Below are 21,810 nucleotides of genomic sequence, written 5' to 3'. Positions count from 1 at the left end.
TTCACTGGTCAAAATGCTGGCAAGTAACCATGGTATAAGCGGGATAATCCACAGCTAGGTGTGCGTTACACGATTTTAACGCACCCCACGGAGGCAACCACTGTTGAATATTTACCTACATCAGCATGCCCTGATGTATTTTATTCCACACTAAATGCCCATATACATGTACATGCCCTGAATAACCTAAATTATTGAACTAAATCCGGATGTTATTATTGCCTTATACTGTATATAGGATATAAAATATCATAGTAGGCTGTGTAATCTGGTGAGTGCCATTTTGTTAATAACCAGTTTATTCATATGCATGATAGGATTTCAGTGGCTCTCTGGATTTTAACTCACAATGGTCACTAGAACAAAACCTAAACAGATGAGACACCACTACCCCTGACACTATTCTAGATGTGGTGAGCAGTCCAGAGTATTCTAGAAGTACTAGGTATAGGATGAAAACTTATTTTTGAGCCACTTCTTTTGACATGAAATAGGATGTGGGTGATGTTTTTCTAGATGTACTGTATCAGAGTTTTACTACTCATGTAGGTCATTCAGTGTGAATGGGGTCACAGGAGTCTTTTCCAGACAACAAACCTCATTTCTTTAAAGCGTGTGCTGTAAAATCTGTGCAGAATGCAGAGCACATCTGTGATATGTATGTGTATGTGTGTGTGTGTGCTCTTTACTCACCTCTCCTATACTTGTGGCGATGCCAGTGGATCGTCTTTCTCTCCTTGCTTTTCGGCGATCTCTCACACCCAGTTTGGAGTCTCCCTCTGGGCTGGAGGCCTTCACTGGCTCTGTGTCTGCAGACAAGCACTCAAGAATTAATGATATGCTTAATAATTAGCACTGCATTTCATTTAATATAGTAGGCTTAATAGAATCAGGCTTTAACATTTTTCCACCACATTCAAAGTTTGCTGCTTCAGGTTGAAGCTGGAATCACTTTCTTTCTGTTGCCTGAAACTACGCCCTAGTTACTATATAGTGCGCTCAGTGTCTGCCAGTTTGTACCAGCGTCCAAAAACATCATGGAAAATTTCTAGTTGCGGGCTTTCAATCCTAACATGTACCCTAGCGGCCACAAAATACCCATAATCCCGAACACGTCATTCCGAAGGCTCAACAATTGAAGCTGCATTCAGAAATCGGGTGCACAGGAGTTTATAGGGCACTCATGAATTAAGAAAAAGTAAATGAGGGCACAAGACCACAAGCCAATTTCTCAAAGAGATTGCTGAATCTATGCCAGATGCATTTGACTAGTGGGGATGAGATAATATTAACTGAAGTTTAGCACTGCCTGAAGATAAGAAGGAAAAAAAAAAAAAACCCTCTAGCAAACTGCCAGTGTCTGGTTGCAAGGCCAAGCACCAAAGAGCAGCTTTTGAAGCCGCAGCGTGCTGTAGGTCTCTCCACAGGCGTGAGAATGTACAGCTGAAATTTAATGACTTCTGCTTCTGTGCTATGCAAAAAAGGCACAAGCATACGGACACATTCTTTTGCTGAAACACAACTAAGTACATCCCAACTCCTGCAAAACACATGCAACTTTCCTATGCAAACTGCACAACCTTTTGACGTTGTACAATAACACACTGTTAGAAGTGGACGTGATTATTTTTTGGCTGCGGAGCTTACCAGTCTATTAATTCAGAAAAACACAAGTCAGAAGCCATTTAAAAGCAAAAGTTTTAAGTGTAGATACTTGTGCTATGCTGCGAGTCTCCAGGTCTGTAACGCTTGTTAATATAGTCTCTTACCTCTCTCTGCTGGCGTTACCGTGACAACAGGGCTGACAGTCTGAAGACTGGGCTGAGGTTCAGACGCCCTATTAACGGTTCGCTCAGCCTCTTTAAGGTCAGTTAGGGTCACTCCCTGCCAATAAAAATGCACAATGGAACACAATATTTACACAAATGGCAATACATACTGTAGGGCAGTGTTTGGTAAGTTACCCAAAAAAGTAATCCACTACATATTACTAATTACTACTTTAAAATTGTAATCAGATTATTAATTAAGATACACTAGAAAGTGAAACTCATAGTTCTTTCAGTAACTTTTTCACACATAAATGTATGATATGATCAGAAAAAGTTGGATTTATCATAAAACTTACCTCAGGTGTTGTTACTGTTTGTAGAACTACCAGATCAATAAAATATAAAACTTTTCTAACTAGGCTCATTTGGTATCGCTAGCCAAGGGGAAACACAGCTAAGCTATCATTGTATGGGTTTAGCTGCTACAGTGCCATGCAAAGTACATTATCTTTCCTTATGCTCTGCTCATATCATGTTCACGTTAACTGGAATTCATATACGCATTTACACACCATGTTTTCCTGCTCAGCATCAGATGATGTTACTGGTTCAGTTTCAACCCCTTTACTGGTTTTAAAAAAATTGCAGTATATCCATTTTTCCTCACACTGACTGTGAGAGTTAGCGTTTGGCAGAATTGACACTATCAGCCAATAAGACACGAATGTTTCCACTTATTATCCTGTAAACCCTGTCCGATTGGTCTCGCCTCCGCTCCCTGAAGATATAAAATTACAACAGCGCCTACTTCGTTTACTGACGTTCAGTTACGTAGTGACAAATCGCTCCAAGTGGAAGATTATTCGGGTATAACGAAAAAATCTTCTGGGCTACAGCACCCAATGCCCAGGCCAGGTTACGCCCCTGGCAGCCACGCAAAACGTGAGTTTATTTTAAAAATGCATTTTCCTTAACATTCTTTCCTTAATAAATTTGTAATGCAAGTAATTTTTCAATGCCGAAAAAATTCAAGATGGCAAAGTTTGTGGAAAAAAGGTTCCATACAAATGCAAACTAAATAGGATCAGTAGTTCATTTTCTAATTTAAAAAAAAATTAAATTCAATATATAGTGTACATTTGCAGGCCCCCCCCCCCCCCCCCATTTTATGTAATATTCTTCTATTATATATCATATTATGTTAAATACGTTAAACTATTTTCTGAGAATTTTCTGAAATGTCTATAGAGGTAATAAATGGAAAAGGGACGTCTGGAACCAAGGCCATTGAAAAAAGTGTGTGATTTTATGATTTAATACAGTGGTCTAAAGTGCTGTGCTCTAATAGCAAGACACGGACACTTTCTTTCAAAACATACACATACTGTATACCTTACCACGTTAAGTTTCAAATGTCATGGTTACACTCTCATGGGCTAAAGAAAAGAAAAACAGCGGCACGCTGCTGGAAATGGAAAAACACTGATAATAGCTGTCCTTTACCTACTTTACTAGAATAATACCTGAGTGGAGCGTCGTGATTGGCGCATGAGTCGAGAACGAGCTTTTCTCTGAGACTCTGACTCCTCATCTCGAACTGGAGCCTGGTACCTGGAGGTGGTGAATGAGGGTAGATAGACATAGATGCATCAATACAGATACTGGTATCAGGTCTATCAGGGTCTACATCATACTAATGTATGATGAACAGACAGAACTAATGAACAGACAACGTAAAATGACAGCGATCTGAACGTATTTCATGATTAATGAATTATTATTATTATTATTAGTAAATTATTATAAAGAGATCATGATCTCAAGCGTGGTCAGTGTACATAAAAGGCCATTACTGCCAGGCAGCTGGTGTGTAGGCGGTGCTCTTACTTCTTGCCGTCAGTAGAGGGACTGCTGGGGCTCTCTGTGGCAGAGTCGCATCTTTGCAGAGTCGGAGGAACACGAGCAGTACGACTCTCTCGCTCCTGCTCTCTCTCCTCTGCTTCCTTCTCTTCAGGCGTCTAGGGGAAAGATCATACACATATCAGATGCCTGTGGTGAAAGTAATTGCATATATACAAACACCACAATTAACCAGGAAATGTACTCCGGTAGTGTAGTGAATATAACACCGTACCTTGTCAGCAGGGCTGACCGTGGAGGTAGTGATGCTTCCAGTATCTGGACTCGGCTGCGTGGAAGTCTCTACACCCCAGACAGATAGAGAGAAAAAATGCTCTACTTTAGAGAAATAAACGCCACAGCGTTGAACATGCACTACATTCTCACCCTGCCTTCATGACAAGTCGCTGATGTCACCCTCAGTTTGTTTCAAGTGCATTTTTCCATTGACTCTTGATGAAGAATCGACAAGGGAGGTGCTCAAGTAAAATTTTACCAACCAATCGCATTCTCTGTCAGCATGACATCACCACTAGTTTCAGGTTTAGACACCTCGAGTATGACCTACACAATACACTTAGCTGCTCATTAGATTCGTTTGAGGTTCATGCTATCCTGTTATTAAATAGTGGTAACACTTTACTGTTACCTTAATGTAGCTTAATGTAATGTGTGTAATTGTTGATATGGTGGAGTTTGTGTGTGAGGATATTTCATTTAGTATTTTTGGAAGGGAACGTTACGTTTTCTGACACAGGTAAGTTATTTTCTTATGACAGCTCCTCACACCTCGTTGCGTTTTATTCCTTACGAATTGAATTAACATACACTTCAGCAGTAACATTAACAAAGGAACTAATACGTCTATACATCAACACTTTTTTTTATATATATAAGAATAAATGTAGCAGTGCTTCAGTACGTTCATGACAGGATTTAATTGAGGCTGACGCTGGTAAAAATTGTGTTGGGGGATGTAAATTGGGCTTTACCGGGACTGCTCTCTCGCTCCTCATTTAGTAGGCCTCCAGAGACTCCTCGCTCCTTTGACTGATCCTGCACGCTCATCTTCTCTCGGCTGCTCATCCTACACACCGAGCTCCTGACAGAGACGACGACAGAGGGAGAGAAAGACCCGTGAATAAAGAGAATATACTGCCATTCAAACAGAGAGAAATGAACAGCTAATACGGCATGAGGCTGCTTTCCAACCTGCGTTTCTTGGCAGTGCTGCCGTTTGCAGACGCTTGTGCATTCTGTTTATCCTTAATGTCCTGTTCGGTGCGCCACTGCAAAGTAATATACACAAGCCACTTGTAAGTAAAATAATGACGAGTAGCCAACAGTGGATCACATCCAGCACAGATTTGTTTGAATGTGAATATAATCCAACAATTCAAACATGACCGCCAGCAAAAAATACATTGTATGTTTAGACATTTATATTTATTTATTCGCTTATTTATTTTATTTACTTTAACAGCAGGTCATGAAGTGTATAAACACCTGTTTATATACTATATAGCCAAACATTTGCCACTACAGTGGGTGAAAGTTACACACTATATGGACACCTGACCATCACACCCATATGTGGTTCTTCCCCAAACGGTTGCCACAAAGGTGGAAGCACACAATTGTTTAGAATGTCTTTGCATACTGTAGCATTAGGACTTCGTTTCACTGGAACTAATGACGACGCCCCTGTGTACAAAGCGAGCTCCATGAAGACATGGTTTGCCGAGGTTGGGCACTTGAGTGTCCTGCACAGAGCCCTGACCTCAACTCCACTAAACTACTTTGGGATGAACTGGAACTTTGGGATGAGTGAACCCCAGGCCTCCTCGCCCAATATCAGTGCCTGACTTCTCTAACGCTCTTGTGGCTGAATGATCACAAATCCCCACAGCCACGCTCCAAAATCTTCCCCGAAGAGTGGAGGTTATTACAACAGCAAAAGGGTCTAAATCTGGAATCTGTAATGGCTATGTTTAATCTTGTTTTCACAAGTCTGTGAAACAAGTTCCTGTTATCCCTTACATAATAACAGCTAAACAGTAGTTCCCTAACCAACCAGAGAAAGGAACGGTCCTTTCTCTTTCTAAAAGTTAACCAGACACAAAAACCTCTGTCCTGAAGACCATCTTGTGTCAGAAAACTTAGTTACAGCTTTCGAGAATTTAATAGGGCTGCAGTATAAACTAATGTTAAAACGTTATGTATCTTATTAACACTGATCATTTGTCTACTTTCATTACAATTGAAGCTTAAAGTGTGATGATGTCGTTTATGCAAAAAAACCCAAAAAACTATTTTGAAACTGGAATAAATTTATACCTAATCAAGTGGCCAGTCAATTAAGATAACTGTTAATATTATATAATGCTATGTAATATAATATATCTCTCTGTTTTGTGTATAGTAACATTCATGTTGCCAGTGTGTGTGTGTGTGTGTGTGTGTGTGTGCGTGCGTGTGTGCGCGTGCAGTTGTGTGTGGGTTGTCGTACACTAGCTTGTCTCTGCAGTAATTCCTCCAGCAAGGTCTCCACACTTTCATCGGCCACATCAAACGGAGTCTGACCCTAAAAGACACATTTACAGTCGCTGTCACACTCTGAGGAACACACACAATTACTCAGAAAGGCATGCATATATAATTATTGTCATATATATTCATATTTGTAACTATGTACTAAATAGACACATACACAAGTGACTCAGAACATAAGTGTATTAACATCAGGGTGTTTCACTGAAGTGTACAAGTGGTCTGAGGAAGAAATCATATAAGAAAAAAAGTCTACACACCCCCGTTAAAATTGCCTAACTGCTTTCCATGATTCCCTATAACTTGACTTCCAAAGTTTCTGCTGTAGGTCAGCATATTCATTATGAAACTAATATCTGAGCAAGGGTCGATACGACACTAATCCGATATCAGCTTCCCTTACTGCATCATTAACAGGTCCTGCTGTGAATTTGTGCATTCCTAGTAAAATATGTTTTAAGCTGGATGTAAAACATGTTATACGATCCTTGGCTGTCAATTTTTATTCCAGTTATGAGCAGCTCCAATGTCTGATTACATAACAGTTTGGCTCTCAAATCAGCAAAAACAGGGCACAAAGACAGGCCTTTTTGCGTTGGTGGAAATGCGACATTAGAGATTCTGCTATTACCAACAATTAAGTCCTGTTCTTAGCTCAGACTCTAAACATTAGAAAATAATATTTTGTGATTTAATCCTTATGGAGGAATACATTTGTTAGTGCTTTAGTCCCGAGTTATGTTTGAAATGTAATAGATAAAGTGTTACTGCATCATAAAATAAAAATGAACCAATAATGTAGCAGTATTCAAATGAAGACTATGCAACAGCAGCTTACTAATACAAAGGGGGTATAGGTTTGGGGGCGGTACCAATTTGTATATTTTTAAACACACACTGTCTACTAAACAGTAGCCGCATACAACACAAAAAAACCTCTCTTCCAGTTCCCACTCATGTGGGTGCAACTCATAAAGTGAACTCAAAAAGTTTTTGTGTGTGTGCGTGTGTGTGTGTACGTGTGTGGGTGCAGCCTGCATTAGCATTAGTGTGGTGAGCTCTTTGGCACAGAAGGGCACCAACACACATCCTACACACATCCTTTCTGCTGCACACTTGCACAAGCTACAGTGTGTTCAAGTGCTCACTTTAGCGGAGCTGACTAATATCGGCTTTGCTCTGAGGTGGAACTGCATGTTATTGCATGTTTTTTTTACTGGCTTGGAGAAACATTTTAGTCCTCTTTTATATCTGGCTGCCTGTCGGTCTCCTTCCCTCCGTTCTCACTCTACCTCCTTATCTATCTTTGGCCTGGATGCCTCGTTCCTTTTCATACCCACTTTTCTCTCTCTCTCTCTCTCTCTGTATCTAGCCATGTCTCTTGTCCTCCTTCTTACTACTGGCCCAGACTACACCCTGTTTCTTTATAAAGCTAGTGAGCTAGCAGGCTTTCTCTCTATCTCGCTCTATTAAGCGAAGTCTGTGCACAGCAGTCATTCTTTTGTTCAGTGTACAGCTCAATCGCTGCCCCTTATTCTACTACTGTATAGCTTTCTTCTCTCGTTCTGTTTAGCTGTCCATCTCTCTCGGCCCTTTTTATTTTTCTGGTATACATTTGTGTCAGTCTCATTTTTGTCTATACACTGCTATCTGAATGCCTCATTCTTTCTTGCTCTCTGTTTAGCTGTCAACATCTTTCGCCCTTTTCCTTCAGCTGTTATGCTGTTCTCTCTGGACCGCTTTCACCACCTTTCATTCCTTTGGCTTGTATATCTGTCAGTCTTTCTATCTGTGTCTCTTAGTCTCACACTCTATCTATAGCACCCTATCACTCAACCTGCCTCTCATTCTCTCCGTCATTTACAGAGTTTTTCAATCATAGTTCAGCGTTTGTCCTCTAACAAACCCCGTTCAGGTTTGTAAAGCTAGAGTATGCAGGATTTTTATTTGACTTCACATAATCAGACAAGTAAATAAGACAAGTAAAGAAAAAAATTGTAAAAAAAATGGTAAAAAAACAAAACAAAAACAAAAACAAACAAAAAACAACAACGACAAAGCGGTCCGGAGCTGCTGCAAATCCTAACAAGCCTGTAACAGTTATTTGCCCATCTTAAGCTGAGGTCACACTGTATGTGAAAAAAAATCACTTGGCCACACACTAGAAAGGAAGAGGACACGTTACGACAAAAAGGGATTCATTTCCAGCAGTGGTTAATTTTACATTCACCTCATTCTTCTGTCAAGTTACAAGAATTTTCCGCCCTAATTTGTCATTTGACAATTCCCACCCACTAACTCGCCCTCCCCATCATACAACAGCTACCAACCATGGCAGTGCCTTCTCCGGGACACAGGAGGACAGTCAACCACTAGCTGCACTCTTCCGCATACATGAGCTCACAGATGCCCATGACTGGCTAGTGTCCCACTGATTGACGGGAGACAGAGTAATGCTATCCCACCCACCCAGACAACACGGCCAATTTTTATCTCTTGGCTACTGGCCGTGGATGGCTGTGGAATGGTCAGGATTCGAACTCTTGATCTTCCGGTGGTAGGGTGAATGCCCAGTCCCAGTCTCGAGAATTCTGAGCCTTTAGATTGGGGATCACTAGCCAAACAAATTCGAGAACCCCTGCCATCCAGTCTGGATGGCTTTGATTTCTTTCACAATCATTCCTAACACTGGTTTATGACTCTCTTTGAATCCCTCTCTTTCTTTCTCTCACTCAATCTCTCACTTGTGTCCTTCACGCTCTCTTTCATTCTCCCCATTTCATTCATCCTCTATTTATTACTCACTTATTTTCTCTTTCTCGGTTATTCTTTGTTTAGCTATCTATCTGTCGCAACCCTCTTCAATCTTTGGTCCATATTTGACCTAATCCCTCACTCTATTAAGCACAAACGCTCTCTTTCTCCCTCACTTTCCATCTAATGTTTGAATACCACATTCATTCTCTTATGATTCCATTTCTCTATCTAGCACAATCTCTCTCTGTGTCTGTGCAGCTATTCTTCTCTCTCTCTATTTATGTTTTTTCTTTTGCTGTTCATTGTAATTCCCTGCGTCAATAGAATGAATAAAATAAATAATAAAAAAAAGAGAGTCTCTTTCATCCTTATTTCTATTGGCCTTTATTTATCTGTGTGTTACTTTATCAAGCTCTCTCTCTGTCTCTCTCATTTCTCACCCCATTGCTGCGGGCCTCCATGTCACACAGTTGCTCTGCGAGGAGACAACAGGCCTCGCTCTGACCCCAGTGGGCTGCAGCGTGGAGCGGAGTCCAGCCGTCCCCATCTTTAGCAGACACATCCAGGCCACACTGACACAGCAACCTGAAACAGACAGAGATAAAATACACTTAGACATTCGCAGAGGTTTTAGAAAGTACTGAAAACATAAGTCTAAGCAGAGTGTGTGTATATATATATATAAACACATTACAATACTATTGTTTTGTGCATTTGTGCCAAGGGTCTATGCAGTGCAGCGCATAGAGCAACTGATCCCTGCCTTAGCAAGAGCAGCAGGACGAATGTGGCCTGTTCCACAGGAAGTCTCTTGCATGAGACAGGAAATAAACATCAGCTATTCTTAGAGAGATCAGAGAGCTGTCCGATCACGTGCCCACCAGATCATTTCAGAGACACCCCACCCAAGCCGCACAGTATTAACACATGCAATGTGGTTAAAAATATAAGCATGTCCCCGCTAGTGTTTAGACATAGTGGTTCACACATTCGCGTTGCTTACTTGATGGCCTCCAGGTAGCCCTTAGCAGCCGCAACATGTAGGGGTGTGGCTTTGGTCCTTGGGTGGTGCAGATCAGAAGGCACGCCCTCTGCAAGCCAACGACGGGCATCACGCATGATCAACTCTTCCTCCAACCGCTTAGCTTCCTCCACATCCACACCTGGACATTTTACACAGAGAGCTGCATGATCGAGACAACATGTATATAATGATAAGTGGCTAAAAATAAAGTGGTCTTTGCTAAATAAAAAAAAATGATCACTGGCGAATTGCTGTGGTATAAAAAGAATAAAAACATTTAAGGATGTGCTGTTATCGGAAGATAATCAACTTCGCCATCAGACCCCATCTGTGATTATTTTCCCATAACAGCATGCTCGGCCACATTTTATTCCTTACTGATTTTTTCACCAAATTTTCCCCCCAATTTGGTCCCACCAACCAGTCAGTTCTCCCCTATCCTACGACAGCTAAGCAGAGAGAGTGAAGGTTAACACGTGCTTCCCCCGTGAAACGTAAAGCCACCCATCTTTTCGGACTGCTGCTCATGCCACATCACATGGCAGTATAACACACAGGGACGACTGCTCTCAAGATCACTCAGGCTTAATTATCACTTCTATGCAGTCAGATTTATATTCACTCGAAGCCTGGTCAAAATGCGGATGTTTCTTTGTTCTCACGTTGTATTTCTGAGATAAAAACATGGATGACCAAAACCTTTTTGTGTTTTAATAGTGATAAGACTGAGGTTTTGCTTATTGCATCTGGAGTTCCCAAATTAAATTATAAAGTTTAGGAGTTATATTTGATTGGGTTTGTCTTTTGCCCCACACGTGCAATGTACGGTGAAGAATTCCTATCCCCCCCCCATCTCAGAAATATCGCTAGACTTCGCCCTATGCTATCTTCCCCTGTGACTGAAAGGCTTATCAACACTTTGTATTTTCTCATATTGATTACTGCAATACACTTCTTGCTGGGTTTCCTAAAGCCACACTAAATAAATTGCAATGTGTGCAAAATTCTGCTGCTAGGATCCTGACTGGTGTCAGGAGAAATGAACACATCACTCCAATGCTGAAGTCCTTGCACTGGCTCCCGGTCAGGTTTCTCGGTGATTTGGAAATCCTTATGTTAACATATAAGGCACTGCATGGTCTAGCCCCTCAGTATCTGTCTGATCTCTTAACTTTAAATACTCCCAAGCATTATTTTGCACTACTCTCATGCTGGTTTACTGGCTGTCCCACATACACAGTAGCGATGAGTAGGGGACAGGGCTTTCTCGTAGTACTATATAATATAGAATAGTATATATAGTAATACTCCTAGACTCTGGAATGCACTCACTGATCGTATTAGAAATGCACAGAATTTGAGCATTTTTAAAGCTAACCTAAAAACTTGTTTTTTTGGTTAGCTTTTTTCTTAATGGTTTTAATCATTTTGTATTCAAGACAGTTTTTTGTTTTTGTATGTTTTGTGTTTTTATCTGTTTATTTTTTTTCTTGATATTTTATTATTATGTAAAATGACTTGAGAAGCTCCTTTAAAGGCGCTATATAAAAATAAAGTTATTATATTATATTATATTATATTATATTAATGTATGTACACACACACACACACACACACACACACACACACACACACACAGGGGGGGGATAAGTATTGAACTCGTCAACATTTTTTTCAGTAAATATATTTCCAATGAGGTTATTCACATGAAATTTTCACTAGACATCAGTATTAACTCAAGAAATCCACAAATATAAAGAATTCACAACATTACAGTCCATAAATAAAGTTGTGTGTAATAAAGTGGAATGACACAGGAAAAAAGTATTGAACACGCAAAGAAAAAGCAGTGCTCTAAAGCAAGGTAAGTCAAGGAACCAGCTGAAATCTGTAAGTAATTATACCCCCTACCTGTGTAAATTAATATCAGCTGGGTTAATAAATTGATGGTCTATAAGAAGGCTTTTTGTTACCACGGTGTTGCAGAAGAAACATCTCATGATGGGTAAAAGCAAAGAGCTCTCACAAGTCCTTCGCAACCTTATTGTTGCAAAACATATTGATGGAATCGGATACAGACGTATTTCAAAACTTCAGAATCTTCCAGTAAGCACCATTGGGGCCATTATCCACAAGTGGAAGCAACATCATCTACGCATGCACCACGCACAGGAGCTCCTCGCAAGATTTCTGACCAGGGAATCAGAAGAATACTCAGAAGTGTAGCCCAAGAGCCAAGGACCACTCAGAAAGACCTCCAGAAACACTTGGAGGCAGCAGGTGCCATCGTCACAGAGAAAACAATAGGCAGTGCACTCTAGTGCTCACGCTCACACCACAAGACTCCATTACTAAACAAACGGCATGTTGAAGCTCGTTTAATGTTTCCTACAACTCAATTGAGCAAGCCTCTGAAATACTGGGAGAGTGTAGTCTGGTCAGACGAAAGCAAAATGTAACTTTTTGGCCGTCATATTACACACCATGTTTGGAGAAGAAATGGCACTGCACATCACCCTAAAAACACTACACCAAAAGTGAAGTTTGGAGGTGGAAACATCATGGTGTGGGGCTGTTTTTCATCGCATGGTACTGTCAGACTTCATATAATTGAAGGAATGATGAATGGAGCCTTTTACCAGGAGATACTTGAGAAGAATCTGCTGCCATCCACCAGGATGATGAAGATGAGACGTGGGTGGACCTTCCAGCAGGACAATGATCCAAAGCATACAACAAAGAAAACTCAACTGCTTTCAGAGAATAAAATCAAGGTGTTAGAATGGCCCAGTCAATCATCTGACTTGAATCCAATTGAACAAGATTTAAAGACAATATGTTTAGAAGAATGGGCCAAAATCACACCTGAATACTGCGACCCATTAATTTATCCATACAGGAAACGTCTTGAAGATGTCCTTACAAACAAATGCTTCTCCACTAAGTATTAAATAAATTTCAGTTTTAGTGTTCAATACTTTTTTCCTGTGTCGTTCCTCTTTATTACACATAACTTCATTTATGGACTGTAATGTTGTGAATTATTTATATTTCCAGATTTCTTGAGTTAATACTGATGTCTGGTGAAAATTTCATGTGAATAGCCTCATTGGAAATATATTTACTGAAAAACATTTTTGGGACGCGTCCAATACTTATTTCCCCCTCTGTATGTACAGATTCCCACTTACCCATAATGTACTGAATCAAAGATTGATTTGATCATGATTGATAAATTAACCAAGCGTATCATTATATTTTTTTCATTATGCACTTTCCTATGGAGAGATGATAACACCATCTGAACATGCCATGGCAAAATATATATTGTAAAAAGAAACAGATTAAAGATGCACATTAAATATCATCCACACCTCCTACCCAAGTATGAAGTCTGGGTGCTGAGCAGGAAAGTGATTTTCAAGTGGCTATAAAAATGTTTTCTGTTTTTAGCCTGTCCTTTTGCCTATTTTTACAAATAACAACGTGTACCAGAGCCAGAAACCACATAAGATGGGTGTGTGATGATTTAGACATGCAGTTTGCATGACGCTAACCTGGGAGATATAAGCCTGCCTGCAAGTGCAAAAGTAAAGCAGCATACTTCAGACACTAAACATGTCCATGCAGACTGGTATAAGGGGAAAATTTGTGTACATGTTATTTTTGGCCGCGTGACTTATTTTTGGATTGCGAATTGAAAGCAAAGTTACAAACGGTTTCTGTAAAACGCCAGTCACAGTTCTGCAAACACAGTGACTAACAAACACATAAGTATTTGTGACGGCTGGACTTTGACGTCAGCGTCACATCACCCCATTATTCACTGCATGACTGGGTGAGTGGGAGATGAGCTATTCATGGTAATAAGAGCTTTCGGTCTTTCTCTCTTCTTGTCTATCTCCTTCTAGGACTCACCCTGTTTCAGAGTGTGCTCCTGCAGTAATGCCTCCATGGGTTCATCTTCGGCGATGTCTAATGGTACATCGCCATCACAGTTCACCAAGCTCAGAGATGCGCCCTCCTTCAACAAGTATCTAACACACACACACACACACACACACACACATACACACACACACACACACACAGACACACACACACGTCAATAAAAAATATATTCATCTACTCCAGCACATCTGTGCTTAATTCATGTTTATTATAGCCTAATGTGCATTTGTGCACTATATTATAAAGCTGTATAATGGCTTAGATTTATCACAATTATTCATTTGATTTAAGAACAAAATACTTTCATTGCACCATATCACTGCATTATTTTCAATCAAAAGAAATCGACTTGCTCATCACAGGGCAGCGTAACACACTTGGAGGAAAGCGCTATTAACTCTCTTCCACATACATAAGCTCATAGATGCCTGTGATTGGCTAGTGTCGTGGTGATTGACAGAGAAGAGAGAGCATATGCCACCCCTCCCACCCAGACAGCATAGCCAGCTTTTCCCACGGTCACAGATGGCTGTGATTGCTGGGATTCGGATGATAGAGCTTTAGAAATCACACGTTTCTTTTACATTTGTTTATTATAAGCTTGTCTTCCTTCAGCAATTAATGCAAAATCAAGCAAACTTTAAAAAAACAAACAAACACACAACACAGATTTTCCACAGATTTGGGCCGAGACGTGCCATGTGACGTCATCACAACGCGCAATCACATGTGTCGAACATGAGTGCAGCTAAAAGGTCTCATTTACCAACAATCATCAAAAGGCAGCGTAAAACAATTTCATGCAATTGCAATTCCTCCAATTCAAGTAGTTTTTCCGCAAAAAAGCATGAAAAACATGAAAAAAGCCGCAGCAAAGTTGAAGATTTTCGGCCCCAACAATCACAATAATAATAATAATAAAAAAAAACCCTCCATGAAATGCTGTACGGACTGTTCAGGTTTGTACATCATTGAACCAGTGGTAGGATTTGAGTTAGGGACTTGGACTCAAGTTTTGCTTGTTATCGACAAATCAGAAAGCACAAAGTCCTCTGTCCCTTACCTTGATGGAAAACTTACTGACAAAACGTCTCCTCACAGGAAAGCTCACTGTATCACTGATTATACAATGCATGTTTTCTTAAATGTTAACATATAGAAACGATACCATGTCCACGTAAACCTGCGGGTTGAATTACAGCTGGTAATGTCATGGATGTGCTGTGGACAAAATTACATCAACCTTCTGGCCAATCGAGAATTCAACAGTGCTAATTAGCTTCCTGAGAACACAGCACTGTTTACAGTTTCACTACAGGAAGCTTATGATTTAATAGAAACTGACATCTAACTTTATCCAAAACACTCAGCAATATTGCAAATCAATTAAGTTTACTGAGGGAGCCAAAAATAATAATCATTATTAAAAGGCCAGACACTCGCTGTTACGCAACACTATATAAAAGCACATACTCAGCGATTTCGATGTTCCCACAGGAAGCTGCTACGTGAAGTGGGGTCCAGCCCTCGTTGTCCACCTGGTTTACGTTAGCACCTTGAGACAGGAGGAAGGCCACCACCTCGATACTACCATCGATGCAGGCCTGAGGGACATCACACAAACTCTGTATGAGTAGCTGCGTTAAAATGAACACATCTGATTAAAGAGACAACAACATTTTCACAACCTTCCACATACCCCAAATGCAGTCGCTAGACCAAGTCATGTTTGCAGATAAGAAATGTAGCGAACACATAATGAAAGTCAATCGTGGCTAAAAACATTTCCATAAACCACTTCAGTAATGTTACACAGACCTACCAATCTGGTTTATGATAAAGAGAAACGGAACACACGTGCGTCGTGGTTCTCTCGTGAACGTACGTCTGAGATCTGTGCAGAAGTGAAGATGTTTTGTGAATGAATTATTTGTAGTTTTTTTCTGCACACACAAGGCACTCATATCGCTTCATAAAATTGGGATTAAACCACCGGAGTCACATGGATTACTTTTACGTTGCCTTTATGAACTTTTTGGTGCTTGAAAGTTTTGGTTACTTGGACTGTAAATGGAGGAACATAAATCTCCCAGGTTTCATTAAATTCTTAATTTGTGTTCCGAAGAAGAATGAAAGTCTTATGGGTTTGGAACGACACGAGGGTGAGCAATTGATGACAGAATTTTCATTTTTGGGTGAACTATCCCTTTAAGGTTAACAAAACGCTAGCACATAGTTTATAATCTGGCTTTGTTGATAGCTAGTATGTTTTTCTCTCCTCAGCGACAGTATCTAATGTTTAGCTGGATGCTGATTTTAGTAAGCTAGCTTGAGGAAAAAAAAAAAAAAAAAAAAAAAGATATGTAGGTAAACTTTCAAAACATTTAAATAAAAGTGGGTTCTTCTGACCTAGTTTAAGTTAAATGAAGCCAGGCAGCAAGTTAAAAATGCTATCTTTTTCAAATGATCTGCTTAGTACAAAAACGAATGTACTGATATTCCGACCTGAACACGTTCAAACTTCAAACACTGCCATTTCATTCACTAGATAAACATGGAGTTTGTGATTTTTTTTTTTTTTAATCTAAGCTTTGCTAGCATTAGCATACACATATGTTCATGCTAAACACTACCAAATCTCAATCATCTCTAATGGAGCTAAAGCAAGACTTGAGCTGTAACTGATATACAAACTAAACTTCTTATTGTATGAATTTGGACTACATTTGCATAAATCACGTCCAGATTTAGTTGGAGAAAATAAGGGCTGTCACAAAGTGCCCAAAATTCTGACTTGGAATTTTCCACTCTGAGGTTGGTGTGAACATTTTCCACAGGTGGTACAGTAATTATGCTTTTCCGCATATGATGTGAATACAACATTTGTGTTCTTGCATACAAGCAATCACAATCCTTTTTGGGTCAAATGTGAAAACACCAAAAACGACCATAAAATGAGAAACAGTTATAGAACAGAGATGAAGACATTCGTTGCAGATTGGTAGTGGTAATGGCTAATGCTTAAGTGCTTGGACCAGAAACAAAATGTCACACTGATGATTCTAGCACCTGGTGCAGTGCTGTGATTCCGTCAGCGTTGGAACAGTTGACCACGTCCTGTCGAGAAGGTTTGTCGCCATCGCTTATGACTTGCACCTCCTTCAGCATCTCCTTCGCCTCCTCCAGGTCACCACTGGCGCAGATGGCCAGGAACTCCGCTGTCCTCTCGAATCGAACACGCCTCCTGAAACACACATAATGACAGCTTGATTGGTTTCTCAAGATCCTCTTTAATTTTGGTGTATTATAGCGCAGTGACCGGCGACAATCAGTGTTATACTGTTTTAAGCCCAAATCAACCAGGACAGTGAGTGATAGAAACAGAAATTTATATTCTACAGGAGTTTATATCTATAATATTTCTCTCTCATTTCTAAGAGATACAAGATATTTACAATGATAAGTATTTAATAAGGAGAAAAACATGTAAGTATTATACAATTTTTTTTTAAACGTTTTACAATTTTAAAGATTCAGCACAAAATTTAGAGACACGATTGATTCTAATCTGAGTTTTTGTTATAAATATCTGAAAAATAAAAGAAGTATATGAAGAACAAGAGGGCCTGATGATGCTGTTTGTCAATATCAACAACAATAAACAATTTAACATCATAAAGGTAGAAAAATTTAAAATGATTCAGTTGAAACATTATTTTAACATAATTTTCATAATTGTTATAAAAAAAAAGCTTTAAAAGAATATCATGATAATGAAAAACGTATATCCAACATCATTTATTACAATATCGATTTTCATATCATTAAATTGCCCATGAACAATATTAACGATGACACTAGTACTGGGCGATATATCGATATCGTGATAAATGATTACGCGATACACTTTTCTGAGATATCGTTGGTATGGTGATGTATTTTTTTTAAAAAAAAATGTTTTTATGAATGGATGCCGTTGATTCGTCGTAATTTTGTGAACACCTAGGAGCGCTGCAATTTAGCATCAAAATACGCTTGTATGAGTTATCATTCAAAAATACACAGAAAAAGCATTGTTCTTCTTGCCAAAGAAACGGGGAAATTTAGGCGAGTGTTTTGAACTATCCTATATTAATGAACACTTATTGAAGCCCCGCCCACTACCCCTCATCTCACATGCTCTGGACTCATGGCAGCTCCCTTGCTTCTGTCGAGGTAAATTGAGAATATTTTAAGCTCATTAATGTGAAACAAAGTCGGTCAGTGTATGCTCGAGCTAACATTCGACAAGTATAATTACAGTCGGTTAACTACATTCAGTCCATACAGGAGTTTGCAATTTGCAGAATTATTTGTGTTTTTTTTGCAGTAAACAACTTGAATTGGAAATTGAAATTGTCTTTCGCACTGATGTTTGTTGGTAAATGAGACCTTTTAGCTGTACTCATGTTGGATGCACGTAAATTGAAGACGGCTTTGGCCGAATGTGCGTTGTGATGATGTCACATGACGCGTCTTGGATCAAAACCGCGGAAAACCGTAATGTAATTTTGAAAAATTGCAAGCTCCTCAGAATATTACAGAGTTTCCTTGATTTTGCGTTCATTTCTACGATCGCAAAATTGCTAAACCCTGGAAGGACTGTATATTTATTACGAACGCCACTGCAAAACTTCAACCCGAAACACAAAGGTGGCATGACTAATAAAAAAAAAAGAAAAAAAAGGGGGAGAGCGGAGAGGAGGATGAACATTATGACCCAAAGAAATTATATAGGCCACAATGAAGTTTCAAATTTAGCCCAGCACTGCAACAGAAAATCAGTGAAATGTCAACCATGTGGAGAGACAACCTGTAACAATTTATAAAAGAACTGCATCAAAATGTACTGCATTAATCTATCCTTTAGTTTTAGTTTGGGGGGGGGGGGGGGGACAGTAACTGATCAACTGAAGTTAAGCAATTCTCACATTTCTACCAAACCTGCTAATACCAGCAATCATCGCATACATGTTACACTATAAACCGTCCCCTTTTTGCGCATCATATATTCTCACTAGGGGCTAAACTGCTGCAAGGGTTAAAAACTAGAATCATAATTCATGCTGACTTACCGTACTATTTTACAAACAGACTTAAGTTTATTATATTTTTTCTTTAAATAATAAGATTACGGAAAATTAAAATGCCTGGCATGTAGAAGATTTTGGATGATCTACACTTCCATTACTATATTCGCCTTTTAGCTCCAGTGCAAAATTTATGAGAAAAAAACAAACAACAAAAAGCCGATTGTCACAGACTAAACATGGCTTGGCTGAGTCACTATGTTTTGTGTAAGTGGAAAATTGTATAAGTTTCATTGGAACAGAGTGACAGAGGTATGGAGGTGAAAAGAGAAAGAGCGAGAGGAAAAACCACACACAGCACCAAAGGAATGTTCATTTGATAAGGTAAAAAAAGAAAAAAGAAAAAGAGGCCTGTGTGACAGGAATCTGATTTTATCAAGAAAAAGACACGGGAATCGATTAAATCGTGACACATTCAGTTTTGAATCAGGGGTGCCATGTCACAAACATTTGGACCAGTGCATAATCTGGGAATCTTTAGGAACTGGGATAGGTGTGACAAATATTACCTTACTGTCCAATAATAATTTCCATAACCAAATGATACATTTTATCTTTAAAGCCATGATCAGGGTAGTTAAAAGAAATGCATAACTCTTACAGTACACGTTCTTTAACATTCCGTATACTGAGTCATACCTAATGCATGGTTTTTCACTTTACTGTCCCTGAAACACTGGAACCTTGTCAGTCTTTTTTCTTTGGGTTGTTCTTTATCTTTTCCGCTGCCTAATCTTGCATTAAGAGCTTGTTAAGGCTTGCTCTGTACATTTCTGAGTAGTAGACATGCCCCCCACCCCAGTCCCTTCAGTCAGCATTTCAATTTGTTGTGGTAGTTATTCCGAGTGAATAAGCAGATTAGTTGTCATAGTAACAGTGCCAGTCCAATCAAATTTACACCAAAATTACCTCAAATGTCACTGATCAACAAAAACATTGGTTATTCTTTCCACAAATACATTCCCTATACGACCAAACATTTGTGGACACCTGACCATCACCTTCCTCAAACTGTTGCCACAAAGTTGGAAACACAGAATTATCTAGAATGTGTTTGCATGCTGTAGTATTACAATTTCCCTTCAGTGGAACTAAAAGACCCAAAGCTGTTTCAGCATGACAGTGCTCCTGTGGACAAAGTAATCTCCATGAAGACATGGCCTGCCAAGGTCGGAATGGAGGTACTCGGGTGCCCTGCACAGGGCCCTGACCTCAGCCACACTGAACACCTTTACGGAAACGCTGACTGTACCCCAGGCTTCCTCACACATCAGTGCCTGACCTCACTAATGCTCTTGTGGCTGAATGAGCAGAAACCCTAATGGCCACGCTCCAAAATCCCAAAGACTTCCCAGAAGAGTGGAGGTTATTATAACAGCAAAGGGAGGGGGCTAAATCTGGAATGGGATGTTCAACAATCACATATGGGTATGATATCAGGGACTGGCCATAATAACTACACACCTATCCATTGCTGCGGCAATAATTATGAAGCTTGATCCACGCAGAGGTGTAAAGAAACCTTCCTGGAAGATTACACAAGTGTATTCTTCCCCCGTGCACACTGAAGAGGATAGATAGAGAGGCAACAATGTCTCCAAGGATGACAGGTGATGAGAGATTTTGGAGTCACAGGGTCTCCAAATCTACAGCCTTCGCCAACAAACTATTTGGAAGGCGTTCCAGAAGAAAAACTTTGCTTTCATCTAACCACTAAATTAAGCGCATGAAGTTTGAGTGGAACCAGGATCTATGGTCAGCTGAGACAAAAGTATGTTGAAGCATCTGCGATACTGTGGGGGTGTTTTTCCTCCAAACGCATGATATCATGGACTCCATAAAGTACCAGGAGATTTTCAAAATGAAAATCTGGCTGCCTCTGCCAAGAAGTTACAACTGACTCATGGTTGGTTTGTCCAGAACATAAAATGGTGCACTGACCACAAAATCAAGGTTTTTGACATGGCCACCCCAGACAACTGATCTAAACCCAATTAGGGTGAGCTGAAGAGGAGAGTTTACATGAGAAAACCGAGAACTCTGGAGAGATTATATGATTGAAGAGTGAGCTCAGATTCTGTATTTACACCCTGAGTAGGTCTCCAGTCTATCGCAGTGCACCATGGACAAAAACACATTCAGACCAAGGGGCAATTTAGTGTAGGCAGTCCACCAACTGGCATGTTTTTGGGAGGTGGAAAGAAACCAGAGAACCTACGTGGACATGGGGCGTACGTGTGAAAAGCCATAAAGACAGTATTCCAAGCTCAGGATTGAGCCAGTGATCCTGGAGCTGTGAGGATTCAATGCTATTTGCTAGACCACAAATTGTTAATACATTTTTAAAATTCATTATATAAATTTTCATACAACCCCAATTCCGAAAAAGTTGGAACAGTATGGAAAATAAAAAGGGTCATTTGAAAATTCAATTCACCCTGTACTATATCGAAAACACATTATTTGATGTTTTACTTTGTGAATTTAATTTATTTTTTAAAATATACACTCGATTCAAATCTAATGACTGCAACACACTCCAAAAAAGTTGGGACAGTCGACTGTTTACCACTGTGTAACATCACCGTCTCATTTAATAACACTTATTAAGCGTTTATGCACTGAAGACGACCGTTGGTTAAGTTTAGCAAGCGGAATTTTCCCCATTGATCCATTATACATTTCTTCAGCTGCGCAACTGTACGGGGCCTTCGTTGCCTTATTTTGC

The 21,810-nt window shown here is 39.7% G+C and overlaps 1 protein-coding gene across 3 annotated transcripts in view; it reads right to left on the bottom strand.

Moving 5' to 3' along the window:
- The window catches only part of ppp1r12c (protein phosphatase 1, regulatory subunit 12C), a 45,202-nt gene that overhangs the window by 20,148 nt on the left and 3,244 nt on the right, over positions 1–21,810 (bottom strand). For 2 of the 3 annotated variants that reach the window (XM_017482165.3, XM_053684158.1), the window contains exons 2-14: positions 17,023–17,197; positions 15,427–15,557; positions 13,921–14,039; positions 9,982–10,162; positions 9,419–9,563; positions 6,181–6,255; positions 4,884–4,960; positions 4,664–4,773; positions 3,907–3,974; positions 3,660–3,790; positions 3,296–3,383; positions 1,770–1,884; positions 694–809 (exon numbers count right to left, since the gene is read on the bottom strand). In XM_017482165.3, coding sequence (XP_017337654.1) covers positions 694–809; positions 1,770–1,884; positions 3,296–3,383; positions 3,660–3,790; positions 3,907–3,974; positions 4,664–4,773; positions 4,884–4,960; positions 6,181–6,255; positions 9,419–9,563; positions 9,982–10,162; positions 13,921–14,039; positions 15,427–15,557; positions 17,023–17,197 — 1,531 coding nt within the window. The remainder of the gene's footprint in view (positions 1–693; positions 810–1,769; positions 1,885–3,295; positions 3,384–3,659; positions 3,791–3,906; positions 3,975–4,663; positions 4,774–4,883; positions 4,961–6,180; positions 6,256–9,418; positions 9,564–9,981; positions 10,163–13,920; positions 14,040–15,426; positions 15,558–17,022; positions 17,198–21,810) is intronic. The other variant, XM_017482166.3, reaches the window with a different exon arrangement.

The sequence above is a fragment of the Ictalurus punctatus genome, chromosome 12, assembly GCF_001660625.3.
Source record: "Ictalurus punctatus breed USDA103 chromosome 12, Coco_2.0, whole genome shotgun sequence".
NCBI classification, from domain to species: Eukaryota; Metazoa; Chordata; class Actinopteri; order Siluriformes; family Ictaluridae; genus Ictalurus; species Ictalurus punctatus.
This window is presented reverse-complemented; position numbering and strand designations above follow the sequence as displayed.